Below are 14819 nucleotides of genomic sequence, written 5' to 3' on the forward strand. Positions count from 1 at the left end.
CGTAGAACACACTACGCAATCATTTGAATTGATGCTTGATTATTATGTCATAGCCACAACACTGTTGCTATTGTTTATTAATTTGTTTGTATTCTTTATTATCGATAACATTTGCTGTTTTGTATTTGAATTTATTTTTTTTATCCATTTGGGCTGAGAAGCATCAAAACAATCTTGCACCACTGCTGGCACCAACTTTTCTTCCAGTGCTAAACATCAATTTACACACAAACACATCACTCCTGCTCCAGTCTGACTAAAGGTGCTCAATGATTAATATAGCTCTTCAATCAATTCTGTGGTTTAATATTGTTGACTCACTAAAGGACGTGCGGCATCTGTCATAGCGGCAGCAGCCCTCCTGGATGTTGCAATAACTGCCATCCAGAATGATGCACTCCTAATGCGTCTCCATAATCATGCCCATCGCCCATGAAGGGCATGTCTTAGGTTGACGTGCATGTCAGATGGCCTCATATGTCAAGGTCCCTTCCAGTAGTGCTGCCCTGATCTCTGCAGGCCATTTTACAGTGAAAGGATGAACACTGACCTCTGTCATTCCACTGGGTGAGCAGCCTGCAGTGAGCCTGACGGTGCCAGGCCAGCTGATCCATGCTGCTAGGCAGACTCCGTGGCCCCCTGCCCCTGGGTCTGCCTCTGTGCACACCTCCGAACGGGCCCAGCTGTCCCCACTTCATTATGTGCTGATTAGGAATAGATTACTCTGCGAGGTGGCTTTGATCATCTAATCCGAAGCAGTGCTTAAGGAAAACCGGCCACATTTTAGCAAATTTGTACCTTGCAACATGACCTCAGGACCCCACTATTTGAACTATTTGACTCCCTGAGGTTTTCATCATTTTTAACACTGTTCTCTCCCTCTATTAAAGCTTTCATTAGGGTTGAGATCTGCTTGATGACAGTATTAGTGAGAGCTCAGACTCAGCCCACGAAATTGAAGCGCATGTCTGGCTAACCTGGAGCAGGCGTCTCAAGGTGCACTCACCTGCTCTTCCTCAAGAGGAGCAATTATGTCAAGATGAAGGAGGGGGGCATCCCCAGATGGCCTCTGAGCCAAGCCCTCGCTAATTGGCGGTGTAAGGGATTCAGAGCAGGTTCAAGAGAAAGCACTCTCCCCCTCCCCTTTTCCACTGCCCCAACATCTTTGTTTGGCTTTGTTTTGCTTCGTCAACTCTTGGCTTTTGATATGCATATCAATACATGTTTTATTCATGGCCTTTTGGAGGAAAATCAGTCGAGATCACCTTGCTGTTGTCTGTAGGCACAAGAGGTATTCGCCTTGTGTGTGTGTGGACGAGGGTGCCATTTCAAAGCTACTTCTGCGACACCGCCTCACTCTCATGCAACCCAAAGAAATGAATGATTTATGTGACTGTCACGCCGAGGGTGCTGAACAACCACGACTACACCGCACACTATTCTCTCAGTTTTCCGACAGCTTGTAAGGTTTTTTTCCCCAAGACAGCGATACTAATTGAGTGGCTGGAAAAGAACACTGATGAGATGTTCCTGGCACAGGCGAGGTAAGGACAGCAGAGGAGAAGCTGAGCTACAGGGCTTTACTACCAACATCCCCAAGGGCACATTTGTGACGCGTGTTTCATCGGAGCAGAGGCTTCATGTTAACCATAATGATAAAGATGTGAACTTTAATTAAAAATTTGATCCATTACAATCATGTCAGTGTTTATTAAATATCGGGATCCCGCCACCGTGGAGACCATATCTGTGAAAGTGTGTGACTACTGCAGTACATTATGCAAGGCAATTCAAAGTTTGCCTGATAATCTGATTATCAGATATGCTACCAGCTGCTATCAGATTGGACACATACCTGTGTTTCATGCAGGCTTTGATCTTTAAGGCGCAATTCCAATACACCTAAACCCACCACTTAGCCCAATCCCTCTGTTTTTCTGACACCTCAGGGTGGGGTGTCCCACTTCTTGTTGGGATAAGGACAGAACTCTCTGTCATTTGAATGTATTATAGATTGTTCTTAATGTTACATTTTATGGGTGATTTGTGCATGACAGTCTCACGGTTTGACATATTTCAATATCAGAAAAAAGAAAGGCCAGTTTCAATCCCAGGTTAGATAACCACATATCAGTGTGGGTAATAAAAGCAAGTTTCTCATCAAAATAAATAGCTAGATATCTATAAAATTACACTTTTTCTATTGTTGAGTTATAATCAGAAGGTATTTCAACACTATCATCATTTAAGTTACAAACATTTTTTGAAGCCAATTAAAGGTCATATTGATAAGATTTATATGTAGATAAATTATATATATTTTAAATAATCCATCTACAGATGATGTAGGAAGGTGCAGAATAAAATAAATACAATAGAGGTCTACTGCCCTATTGGTAGCTAGCTTGAGTTAGCAGCAGTAACGTTTGCTAGTGTTTGTAACATTAATGTTAACTAGCATTAGCAACAGTAATGCTTGCTAGCTAGCATTAGCAACATTAATGTTTGCTAGCTAGTGTTAGCAGTGTTTACAATTGCTAGCCAGAATAAGCAACATTAGCTAGTGCAACAGACTTTACGGGGGGAGATTACTGGAATAATAGCATTGTTGTGTGTGAACCCCAATGGAAGGTGAGAAACTGAATGCCACATTTAGTGGCTGAATGTTGTCAACAACAACTAATGACTGATGACATATGAGGGTCCTGAAGTTTTTTTTTCCATTTCATACAGGGAAGTTTCAACCACCACCTCTTGTAACTATGTTCTGGTAAGCAAGGGGCCAATTATAAACAAGAGGTGGGTGTCAAAACTTGGAATTGGGATCGAGTCTAATTGGACTCTATAGACAGGGTAACTCTGTCTATAGAATCCAGGGGACCTGTCTGTAACCGTAAAACTGGAGTTACAATGTTTCAGTAGCATTAATGATCAAAACTACTAAAAGGAGACACACTCCATATTCTATGGACAAAATCACCGGCCGATATATACAAAAACAAAAACAAAAAAAACTTTTAACGGACATGTACTGAGGTCAGTGTACCTTGTTGAGCTTTCCATCCAGTTTTTTTAATTTATTTTTTTATGTAATAGTGTTTAAGGCACTATCTGCTGATGACAGTGCATACATAGAGGGCATCTATTCTGACATATTTTGCTGTATAATTTAGAGGACTTGCTGTGACATTTAGCTGTCTTCTTTGTTGTTTCATGCAAGGTGTCGCTACCTGGATGCTATGGTGTTACATCATACGTGCTAATGCATGTACACTCATTTGTCACTTCACTGGGGAATTCTGTCACTCCGGTGAGGACTGAGACTACATGTCTGACCGAGTGGAAAGAACATCAGCCCAATTATACTGTTCAAATGCGCTGTAATTGGAGGTTGATGGAATAAGAAAATATGATTTATTTCTGTCTTGACAATCCTCTTCATGTACAGTCTGCTGGTGCAGAGTGTTTACCTATAAAGTTGATTGGCTCATTGTTTGCACTGCAGACTGTGCAGTAAGGCTTTAAAATGGCCACATTAGAGTGCCATGCTGTTCACTAAGCATGCACTATAAATTTTCAGCATGCCTAATAGTATTGGCAGAAGAGCAGTGGTGGTGGGCAAGGAAAACAAAAGTCTTATGTTCCAGAGCACAAACCGTATTTACAGGGTTTTACAGAAAACCATGAGTCAGAGCTTTCTTCTGATTGTGTTCCTGCAGAAATTATATAAAGCATTCATCTTCTTTCTGTGTTATGCTAAATACATATTACTGAAGATAAAAAAGGGAAGGCTGCTAATCAAATTGTACAAATAAGATCATTATTTTGTGCCTCCTTCTGGGTCAAACCTTTGTTCTGTCCTGCTAACCTAACTATTGCGAACAAAAACAACACATCCAGCCGGTGACTGCACATTTCACACATAATGAACTCTAACATGGCTGTCCTGAAATATCCCATCCTCTCTCAGAACAGTTTGCACCACCTCTCTGTGGGTGTTCTATTGTGGCTCCAATAGTGGAGCAACCTTTCCAAACAGGTCAGGTTGAAAGCATGAATACAATTCAGGACGGCCAAATCAGAACCGTTTTCAGGCTGTTAATCTCCTCCTCCGTGGCAGGCGTAAGCGAGAGAGTGCATAGTCCGTCCAAAAATATCTCCCTTCCAGCTCTTAGAAGATCAATGCTGATACCATCTGAATAGCTGTTTGATTGTAGCATTGTTGGATGACATTAAAACCTGCCAGCCCTCAGTGGATTAGTTTCAAAGACCCAGTATACACAAGGCTGCACAAGACAAAGCGAGTGATCGAGTGGGGCTCCGTGAGCGCAGGAGTCATTGTAAAGCAGACCGATATGTGTGCCACAAAATTTTAGTCTGCACATAATAATAGCTGGCATGATGCATTTCAGCCAGACAACATAATCTTGCAAATGATGTGCTCTTGTGAAAATGTCGGAAACTAACACACCTTGTTGACAGAGAAAATGATATTGTGTGAAAGAAGAGGACACTGTCTGGGTTTGTTAGAGATCTATCTATCTATCTATCTATCTATCTATCTATCTATCTATCTATCTATCTATCTATCTATCTATCTATCGAGAGAATGCAGATACATGTGTTTACTTACCTACATACATATATGTATGTACATATAATATATAATTGCAAATAAGTCATTTACAATTAAAGACAATGGGAAAAAAGGAAAAAAAAAGTCACAAAAACAAGTCACACAACTGCTATTTAACTCGATACAAATTTGAAGATGCTTTATTTTTCCCCAAGAGACATTTCCCTAGGCAGGCATGCTAAAAAAAAAAATAACATTCACACACTACATATAAAGACAATACGTAATAAACGACCAGTGATACATATGACAATACATGACAAACGTGAGTGGCCATTTGGCAGGAGGTAAAGTCAAGGATCAGTGTCCAACCTTACCCAGCAATAATAACGAGCAAGGAAATACTCTCAAATGTTAATTAAGTTAGTTTTATATACTTACTATTCAGCATGTGTAATAATAAGCTATATAATATTATACCTCAAATACTCAACTCAAGTTTAACATAAAACTTTCAAGTAATACATTTTATGTTGATTTGGCATTCATCTCAAATCTGTGATATTTGCCTTTTATTTTATTTTTTTAACTCTCCAATGTTCATTTCCTTTCAGATCCTATGATGTGGAACGTCTTCACAGCTGGTCTAAACCTAAATCCAACATTTTATTTAAACTTTTTGGGAGATTGTGTCATTTATTTTTGTTTACAGTGAACGAGGCCATCAGTTTTGGTTTATTTATGTAATGGAAATATAGACAGCCAGGAAAAGTCTCTCTTTTTGGCCCACATTAAACCCAGATAATGGCAGACATCCCGTTGTGTGTCAGTGAACAGACTGTTGGGGAACATTTCTTTTTCATAAACTTTGGCACAGGTGAAGATTTAATGATACCTAAGATAATAATGAAATGCTCGAGAAGGCAGATGTGTCAGTTGAAGGGTACGGGATGTGTAAAAAGGCCTATGATCTTCAGATGAAGAGCACCCTGTAAACGTTTAAAGTACCAAAATAAATACAGAAGTCGACTATAATGCATTCAAATGAGCGACAGAATCCTCAGACTGTCAGAGAGAAAAGTGAGGACTGTAAAGATCAAAGCCTTTTCGTATGTCAGAACATATTTTTCAGCCGACTTGAGATTTAAAAATTCGCAGAATGTCACCATAATGTAGGCAACAGCCAATTTCTGGAGCTCTGGTGGAATTCCCTGTGGCAGTAACCTGGTGCTTAGGGCTGACACGTTCCTCCCACAGAGCTGCATGCAAATAAATCAGGCTGTAGCAGCGAGAAGAGAAGCAGCCCATCGCAGGTGTGAGAGGCCTACTGGGAGGCCTGGTGAAGGTACCTAGGTGTTGGAGAAACACAGGGTTCAGATTTTAATGATGACCTACTTCTACTTCTGCTCAGCACGACTCCACTTGCACGAGGACATGCTAAACAGCTATCTCTGAAGCGGGTGAGAGGGAAAGTTTCCAGACGGTTCTGCTCACAAAGAAATGAAACAAAGCTGGGGTTCACCTCAGCAGCACAATGCAGTGATGTTCTGTATTGTTCAATGCAAAACCAAAGCTTCTCTGTCGAAACTTCGACAAACTGAGACAAATCATTCACATTGGGCCCGGAACCTTGGTGACACAGTGACTAACAGCTAGCAGTCTAATTAGGCTGGCGTTAGTTGGTCAGGACAGCTTCAAGACTATCTCTGTTTTCAGTGTTCAATTCAAAGCTCTTTTCACCTATTAGCCCATTATTATGCCGTTTTTTTCCGGCACTTAACTAGTTCCACCTATGGGAACGGTGACGTAGCTATGTTGTTTTGGCTGTCACTGGGAATCAACCTATTTAGTCGTGTAGGGTGTGTTGCATATTTTACAGCAAAGCAGTTCCAGTCCCTCTCACGGTCTAAAAGTCTGGGCGATAGCAATTACACTAATCAGCTAGAGTTTGAGCGGCGCCTTTAGCTTTATCTCAGTTAAATGAACTGTCTGACCAAGGTGTCGCTCGGCAGTTACCGTCACCATGGCAACCTTTAATTGCAGGTTGGTACGCAGCTGATTGAGACGTGCTCATTACGCCGCTCCGTCTTTGTTCCTTTACCACTTTTCAAACTCTTCACACTCCTTCACCTTCTTCGAGCCACCGATGCAGTGAGTCCGGCATCGGCTTTTCACCACGCAGCATTCAGACCCCAGTTTCTTCAGAAGTTGTTTGCTGTGATAGGTGCTTTCTGCTGTTCTGTTTACTTCCGCCCGGCTCGGTGTTGTAGCTTGGTTTGCTAACAGGACAGCAAGCTGACACAGTGTGTTTCACAGTGGCGTAGGTCCGTCATCCTTCCTTTCATCATTTGCTCCTATCCGTCCTGACTTTGTGACATCGCCGCATTAAGGAACTTAAATTAAGTTCATACCCCGAAATATTACATAACTGCAAATGGTGCAGCACATCTTAATAAGCTAACATGCTTTTCCTACTGTTAGATGCTGTCTTTCACAATGCCTTGCTTTTGGTCAATGGTACAAATTTGCCGAGCTCACCCAAACTAAACTCAACGTGCAACATTCACACTGACTAAATTACCTTCATCAAGCAGATCTTCTTATCATGGCGATTTGAGAATTTCGCTGTGTTAAGGCCCTAACTCTTACTCCATTGTCCACTGAGGATAAATGTTCAGTACTGTGTTAAGGAACGATGTCAAAACGGCTTCCTTACTTGAGATCTTGGTCCACAGTCATCATTTTCCACACTTTTTTTCAACAGTCGAACTGCAGTACCCAAAGCAGCATAGCTTTCCATGATACAGATTTGCTAAAATGTGAACAAATGTGCTACAGGCTAATACCACAGAAGGGTAGAACTGTGTGTATCGGGGTTAATCCTTGATAACTGTTTTCAGTTCTCAACAGATTAGTTGTGCAGCGCTGGATAAAGCTTGACTTCTGTTGCTGGAGTCTCACTTTTGTCTCATGATGTGATACTGAAGCCTCCTGGTATGCAATATGACAGAGAGAGCTTTTCAAACATTTGTCCATATGCTTTTAATTTTATCTGTTTTTAGGTCAATTTAATTCATCTTCGCCTCCTCCCACATAGAAAAACTTGCAGTTTGTTGGATTTGTGTCATGAGAGTGGGTTCAAATACATACTTACTTTATTAGGCTTCATTATTCAATTATAAATATTATTTTATTTTGCATGCTTTTTAAGCAGCTATAAAGTGCTAATTACATGTAGGCTAAAGAGCGTATCAAAGTCAACCGAACACAATCTAACAGAGAAAATAAAGCCGTTTTGAAGATTTCTGTTCGCCTCCAGTACAACCCTCAAATATTTCTGGTTGAATCTGAATACAGATTTTAAAAGGAAGAAAACAGATAGCAGGCCTGCATTAGTTCCCCTCATATGTATGCAGCCCGCCGCCCTTGTTGTGCCTTGAAGAATTGCCCAGCAACAACAGGAACAAAAGTGAGCATAATGTCTGTGTGGCGACTGGATTAAGATGAATACGCCTCATAATTGAAAAACTGCACGTTTTAAAGATATGCTATAGTTGCTAATGTGTTTTCAGCACATGATACATCGAGTTTGGCACATAACCACAATAACACAGGCTGGCCCTATCAGTGGAGATGATTTCACAGATATTTTCACGGCAGCCCCACAGAACAAAGCTCCGATGATTTATGAGTAATAAAGATATTAATCTTCACTGAATATAAAATTGACTGATGTTGAATTTCTGTCACTTTATCAACTGACACAGAGCATTGTTTCTTTGCTCTGACAGGTGTGAATTAATGGCATCATTGTAGGCTGTCAGGGACATTAGCTTTAAAGGTTTTTTCGGAGCTACTGTTCTTTTTTTTTTCTTCTTTCTCCCCAATCCAGAATTCTGCCTCTTTTGTGTTTGAGTGAGGTCAGTTAATACAGAGAAGCGTCTGAAACATCCTATTCTTTGCCTTTTCCTCCCTCTTTGTATGAAGTTAAAATTATTCTCGCAATTCTCGTTGATGGACGCTACATACCAAGATTTGTTAAGTGTATTGCCGTTTAAAAGCCCTTGACTCACGCTACTATTGCATTAAAAAAATGGCTATTGAATGAGACCATGCCGGCTATTGTTGGACAGTCGTACTATCTTTTGCTGCAAATGGTGCACTGTTGGCAGTGAACACACAGCCAATTCATTTTTTTTGCCTAAGAATGTATGAGGTTACGGCAAGCACCTAGGGCCTTTTGTGAGCAAAATTATTATTTTGACCTTGAATGACCTGAATTATTACTACTGGATGATCAGGAAACAACTAACACACGCCAGCAATAATTAGAGGAGGAAAGATTAGCAAGCATGTCGCTGCATTGTTTTAAATCCTCTTTTGGAGGCATGTCGGTTAATGTCTGAAAGGCACTCCCGAGCGAAGCGGCGCGGCAGTCTGCTCCCTCTGCACAAAGCAGTTGTAGTCATGATTACAATTTAGAATATAAACTTAAACAGTCTGTTTAAAATTGCCGGATCTTTTGTGTGATCGTTACGTTTTCCACCGACCGGGCTAGTGACAACTGCTCTGACAGCATCAATGGAATCTGCATATAGAGATTTAATCCCTTTGTGTTTTTCCCTTGCTTTCCATCTCTTTTTACCTCATAAAATCACCCTGCAGCCTTGCATGTTTGTCAGAGGTGATGCCTTTAAACACTGTGTTCGGTTTTGCATAAAAAAAGAATAGCTTACTCCGTGCTAAAATTAGCGTGAAGTTTGAATGCATCTGGGGGATTGGAAGCTCACTCGAATGCTGTAAAAATGTGCCATGTGCAGGGAGACATTTTTCTTGAATTAGATTGCCTATTGAGCAGTTCCTTGAATTATGCATTACGCTGTGCATGCCACCCTGTGCACAGGTCTGTCACTACTTTCACAACACGAAGCCGAAGCTTTGTTTTGCTTTAAAGTTGCCGTAGTATGAAGACATAATAAATGACTGTGATCTCCATGGTGGAGGCAGTATATTAAGTTCTGTCAATTTGAATGTAATCAGAGAATTGTCCAAACCAACATTTTGCTTCGTGTGTTTGGGCAGGTTGTGGCAGGATGGGGGTGATAAAGCAGCATCGGCAGCAAATATCGGGAAACCTACCATTAGATGTGGAGGGAGCTTGTAGAGATGTGTGCTTTTGAGATTAAAGATCTATGTTAAATGCAAAAGCAAATGGGCAGTTGAGCTGTAATTGTACAGATATTATGATCTGGTTCAAATTGTACTAAGGATACACAGAAAGACAGCTGACAAGCCCTAATAAAAAATAATAAAAACTAGACAGAGCAAAGATGCTTAAAAATGTCCGGCCAAAATTATTGTTAGCTCTATTGTACATGAACATTTATAGGCTATACTGTATTGCAAAATCCAGCGATTTAGTTTCTTACACGGCACTATTTGCATCATTATTATTATATCATACTATATACAGTTGTAAAAATTTGTATATTCTACATTACTATTATTGCCAGACACTGCCAGTTGGGGTGCTGGAGTAGCTTAATTGGCAGAGCATGCAGCCCTTTGTGGACAGAAGAACAGAGATTTGCCCCCCTTCATAATCTATATAATTGATAGCATATGACTTTAAGGTGCATAATTATTTGCATCGATACTAAGCACTAATTAAAGACACAAAACAATGTGTGCGTAAAAGTGGTTTGGTCTATTGTTGATCAGCCTGCACCTCCAAACACCTTTTGGTAATGTGTCAGTGGAGCAGTCCGTGGGAGTGTGGCGGTGCTGGCTGATGGCAGTAAGTAGCTACTCTGCAAAAGTTAGCTTAAAATAAAAGATGCTATATGTCTCTCACAAAAAAGCTGTGTTTAGTTTTAAGCACCAAAAACTCTTGGCGAGGGTAGGGAAAGGGTTTTTTGGCATAATGTAGCTGTTTACATGTGTTTGGTCGCCATAAACATGGCTGCAGGTGTCCTGAGGTCTCGATAAAAAAAAGGTCTGCTTCAAAATATCAAGTGGTGTCACATTTACAGATGATGAGACCCTCTTAAATATACCCACCTCCCTACACGAAAGTCGGTTAATGAACATGAAATGTGATGTGATTTACCTGTATGTATGTTCCACAGTAGGTTGAGGTCACTAGTTGATACCAAACAATAGGGATGCAAATATCTCTTAGGTGTACTGGTATTTGCCAGATATCAGGAAAAATGCCAATATAGATTGATATGTACGGCCTCTACCATTGAAATATAAACTGTACCAATTAATTTTGTGTCTGGTCGGAAATATTCAGCAATTCTCCAAGATTTAAACTTGTGGAATTTTGAAATTATTAAGGAATTAAACCATCTTGAATTCTAATATATTTACTTTTTGGCTCCATATGTTGCAGTCTAAATCTGAAGTACACACATTAAAGCTTCCGTGTGAGACCCCTGCAGTTGTCTGGACGTGCAGTGCTATATTTGACGGGGTGCTAGTTGTTGTTGCTCTGTACCTACCTTCGGTAAAATGTAATGAGTACAACTGTACAATATTACCTGAAGTCCTCCTACACACTCTATAAGCACAGACTTATTTATTAAGTGACTTCCTGGTCAATAAAGGTTTGCAAGAAACTCAATAAGGAGGGTTAAAATAATGATCAGGTGTTCTGATAATATATGAATGCCATCCCCTGCCTTAACTCCCACACTTTCTTAACACGGTTCAGCCTGTCCTTCCAGTCAGTGTCAGCTCATTACCCACAGCAATCAGACATCATCTTCTACTACAGGTTGAGACCTTCTGTGGCATGTCACTAGAAAAGCATTTCACTATTTTTGCTGAAACATACATGTGTGTCTACATTCATTATATTCCCTTGGGTAAAGTTACGGTCACATTATGTTTCTGCCCTACGAAGTTGTTATTCTAGCTCAGGGGTGTCCAAACTGTGGGCCTCAGGGGCTCCGTAGATACCAGCCACCTAAATAGAATGATGTATGTCATCAAGACTGGAAGATCAGGCTGAATCGTGGTCAGAAAGTGTGGGAGATAAGGCAGGCGATGACGTTCATATATCATCGGAACACCTAATCATTATTTCAGCCCTCCTTATTGAGTTTCTTGCTAACCCTTCTTGACCGGGATGTCACAAAATCTTGGTTGCTTGTTTGTTGGACTCATTTACAGCCAAATAGAGGTCCCCCATCAAATCCCGTCGCTGGTACATGTACATCTTCTGGCACACCATCATCCTCTCTCAAGATGTCTAGCAAAGAGACAATGAACAGGAGACAGTTTCAGGCACAGCCAGCATCCTCTCTCATCCTGGTGAACACGGCGCTCCAAACTCCAAAGAGAGGACGACCATCTTCAGGCAAAGGGAGCCCAGCAACAGTGACATCAGGAAGCCCTCTGACTCCTTAGAAGAGACCATCCAAGAGAAGTGCACACCTCCCATTGGATATACGCTAGGACCTAGTTGCCCATTTCCCAGTGAAGACAGGGAGAGGAAGCTGCAGACACTGCGCTAAAGGATACACTAACATGCAATGCAGCAAGTGTGATGTTCACCTTTGCTTTTCAGAGGACAAGAACTGTTTTTGGGACTTTCACTATGAATGAAAGTCAGCCATGACTCAGAAAACTAACAAAAAAAATTCTTCATAAAAATATGAATGTGTGATTATTATTAATGTTATGTACCTTTATAGGGCTAAGTAAGCAATCAACTCTGCAAATGAACCCTTAGTTGTTCTGAATTGTTGTTCAAAGAACATGAGTACACATACAGAAATTCTGCTCCCACCTAAGCCCAACGTTGCAATATTACAACATTTCTCTAAAAACGTACATAAACATTTTTTTTCTGCATCAGAGGCCTCCTACAACAACATCTGAAGGGTCAAAAAACATTTTTTTTAGGTTTTTCTATATTTGGGTCTTACAGTATTGAAGCTTCGACGAGTTCGATTTGCCTCCTCGCTTCGCCAACACCGCTTTGTAGTCATTGTTTGCGTACAGGCCTGTCCTTAGCCCTTCCTTGGTCGTCTGCCTCATATGCAAAATACTTCCAACCAGCACCTCCGCTGTTTTTCTTTACAGCAATAGCTAGTCGCGGTGGCTGTAAAGCACTTGCCATCTTGACAAGGCTTTCACTCGTGTCGGGAATCACACACGTTTTCCTGGCTACAACCTGCCTGCCTGCCGTCTGCCGTGGTCACTGGTCACAGTATCACACCGGCGTGCAGCGTACAGGCTGGGTGTGTCTCTCACTTTGGGTATTGATGTATTCAGTACTGTTTGCAGTTAGTATCATATCCGACCCTTATATTTAGTATCAAATCAAAGTATTGTTTTTTTTGCCAGCCCTAGTTTGCGATGGTGAGGACTTTGCAAGATGTGTGTTTCTGACGAGTCGAACATTACTGAGTTTTTCCTCGCCATCAACACTGCTGTTCAGTTAGACAACTTTAAACATGAATGGGCCCAGACTTCTGAAGGGAAGCATGCAAACTTTGTTATGGGTTGTATTTATTTTGCTTCTTCTCCTACCACTTTTGATTGCAGCATGGCAAAGTAAGATCTAACAGCTATGTTAACTTTCAACTGGATAAAACTGCCAATACAAAAAAGGATGATTGACGTAAATAAAAAAAAATAAAAAAAACTGAATGATATCTGCTTCCAGTGTCTCTGACTGCTTGTGGTTGCATCGACTTTAAAGAAAAAAAAACATTTTACAGAGAAAGAAGTGATTAAGGCTGTTCGTTTCACTTGTCTTTAAAGTGTCATTGATATTTTCTAAAGCCATGCACACAGCGTTAATGGCGCCTTAATGGAGTAACTGAGACTTCTGTTGTGTTGTTTACATCAAAGAGCTCTAACCACACAAAAACCACCTGATAACACCTCTGCATGGACACACAATCCTAACATCACTGGGCAAATAAATAAATAAATGAGCTAATAAGAGCGGGTAGACGGAAGTAAATGAAGCCATTTCCCAGATAATTGCTCTACATAAATCAGACTCTATATCTTATTACCATCTGAATAGCTGCTCAAGACACGTCTCACTTCAAATCATTCTTCTCTGTGCCGTGGTGTCGTGACAGGCGCATCAAATTGATATCTTTTGTCTGCTTGTGGTTTTGCCCCTCCAAACACTTCGAGCAGCATCAACCTGTTCCTGCTGCTGACTAATTGGCTGCTTTACAAACAAGCCCGTGTCTCTACGTTTATACTTAGCTGTGTTGTCTCGCCTTGTTGTCCTACAGAGAGCAGTGTCCTGCAGAGTCCTGTTTTCACCAAGCAGCCTGGAAGCATTGTATATCCCGTGGAGACTCTGGAGAGGAACAGGGAGGTGGTGTTCAGCTGTGAAGCCCAGGGAAGCCCACCTCCAATCTACCGGTGAGTGCGATCCGTCTTGTCTTTAACAATCCTTGTGCGTGTTAACACCTTCACGATACCAGTGATCTGTTGGGAAACCTTAGATGTCTGTAAGTCCTCTGATATAACGCAACATGTTCACACGTTTTTTTTCAACTAAACCACAAAGTGATGCTTTCTGATTGATCACATCATAAGGGGCACAGAGGCGTTCACACACATTAAATGAATAGTTGAACAAGCACTCAGATGCACTGCGGAAATCTTGAAAATACGAGGTAGGTACTCATCATGCAAGGAGGAACCACTCAGTGTTACATTTTTATTTTTTATTTTATTCTTATTTTTCTTTTTGGTTTATTTTGTTTTTCTATTCATCATTGTTACAACTGATACGTTGGTAAGTGGCATGAAGCCAGTTATAACCATATTTGTACGATAACTTTGCTGTACGATCAAAAATCACAAATAAATGATGTACAAAAATGTGACCGTTTTGTGAGGTTCGTATTAGCAGTGGGTTTCTGACAGGATCAGAGTAGCAAAAGATGGATCCCAGGTCTCATGTAACCTCTTTCCAGCCGGTCGTGCAGAGTGTAGACTCTGCACGAGTGGCTGGAAAGTTAGGGTTGAGTTAGAGTTTTCATTTGAAGCAACTTGCAGGCGCAGCTTGGACCCTCTCAGTAAGAGGATGTCGTGTTGAGTCGTTTGTGATGCGCCACTAATTCCTGTTATATATTACAAAATCATCCGACTGATGGATTTATGGACACATCTTCATCATAGCTAGATCAGCTTTAAGGAAATTATCGATGAAGATTTGAAGGCACCTCGACAATTTGTTTTGATATGTGTTCTTTGA

At 40.9% G+C, this 14819-nt stretch overlaps 1 protein-coding gene across 2 annotated transcripts in view; it reads left to right on the forward strand.

The window, feature by feature from the left end:
* cntn4 (contactin 4) overlaps positions 1-14819 on the forward strand; it is a 172343-nt gene that overhangs the window by 36042 nt on the left and 121482 nt on the right. For both annotated transcript variants that reach the window (XM_030420977.1, XM_030420976.1), the window contains exon 3: positions 13846-13978. In XM_030420977.1, the coding sequence (XP_030276837.1) occupies positions 13846-13978 (133 nt within the window). The remainder of the gene's footprint in view (positions 1-13845; positions 13979-14819) is intronic.

Source organism: Sparus aurata, chromosome 6 (assembly GCF_900880675.1).
Source record: "Sparus aurata chromosome 6, fSpaAur1.1, whole genome shotgun sequence".
NCBI lineage: Eukaryota > Metazoa > Chordata > Actinopteri > Spariformes > Sparidae > Sparus > Sparus aurata.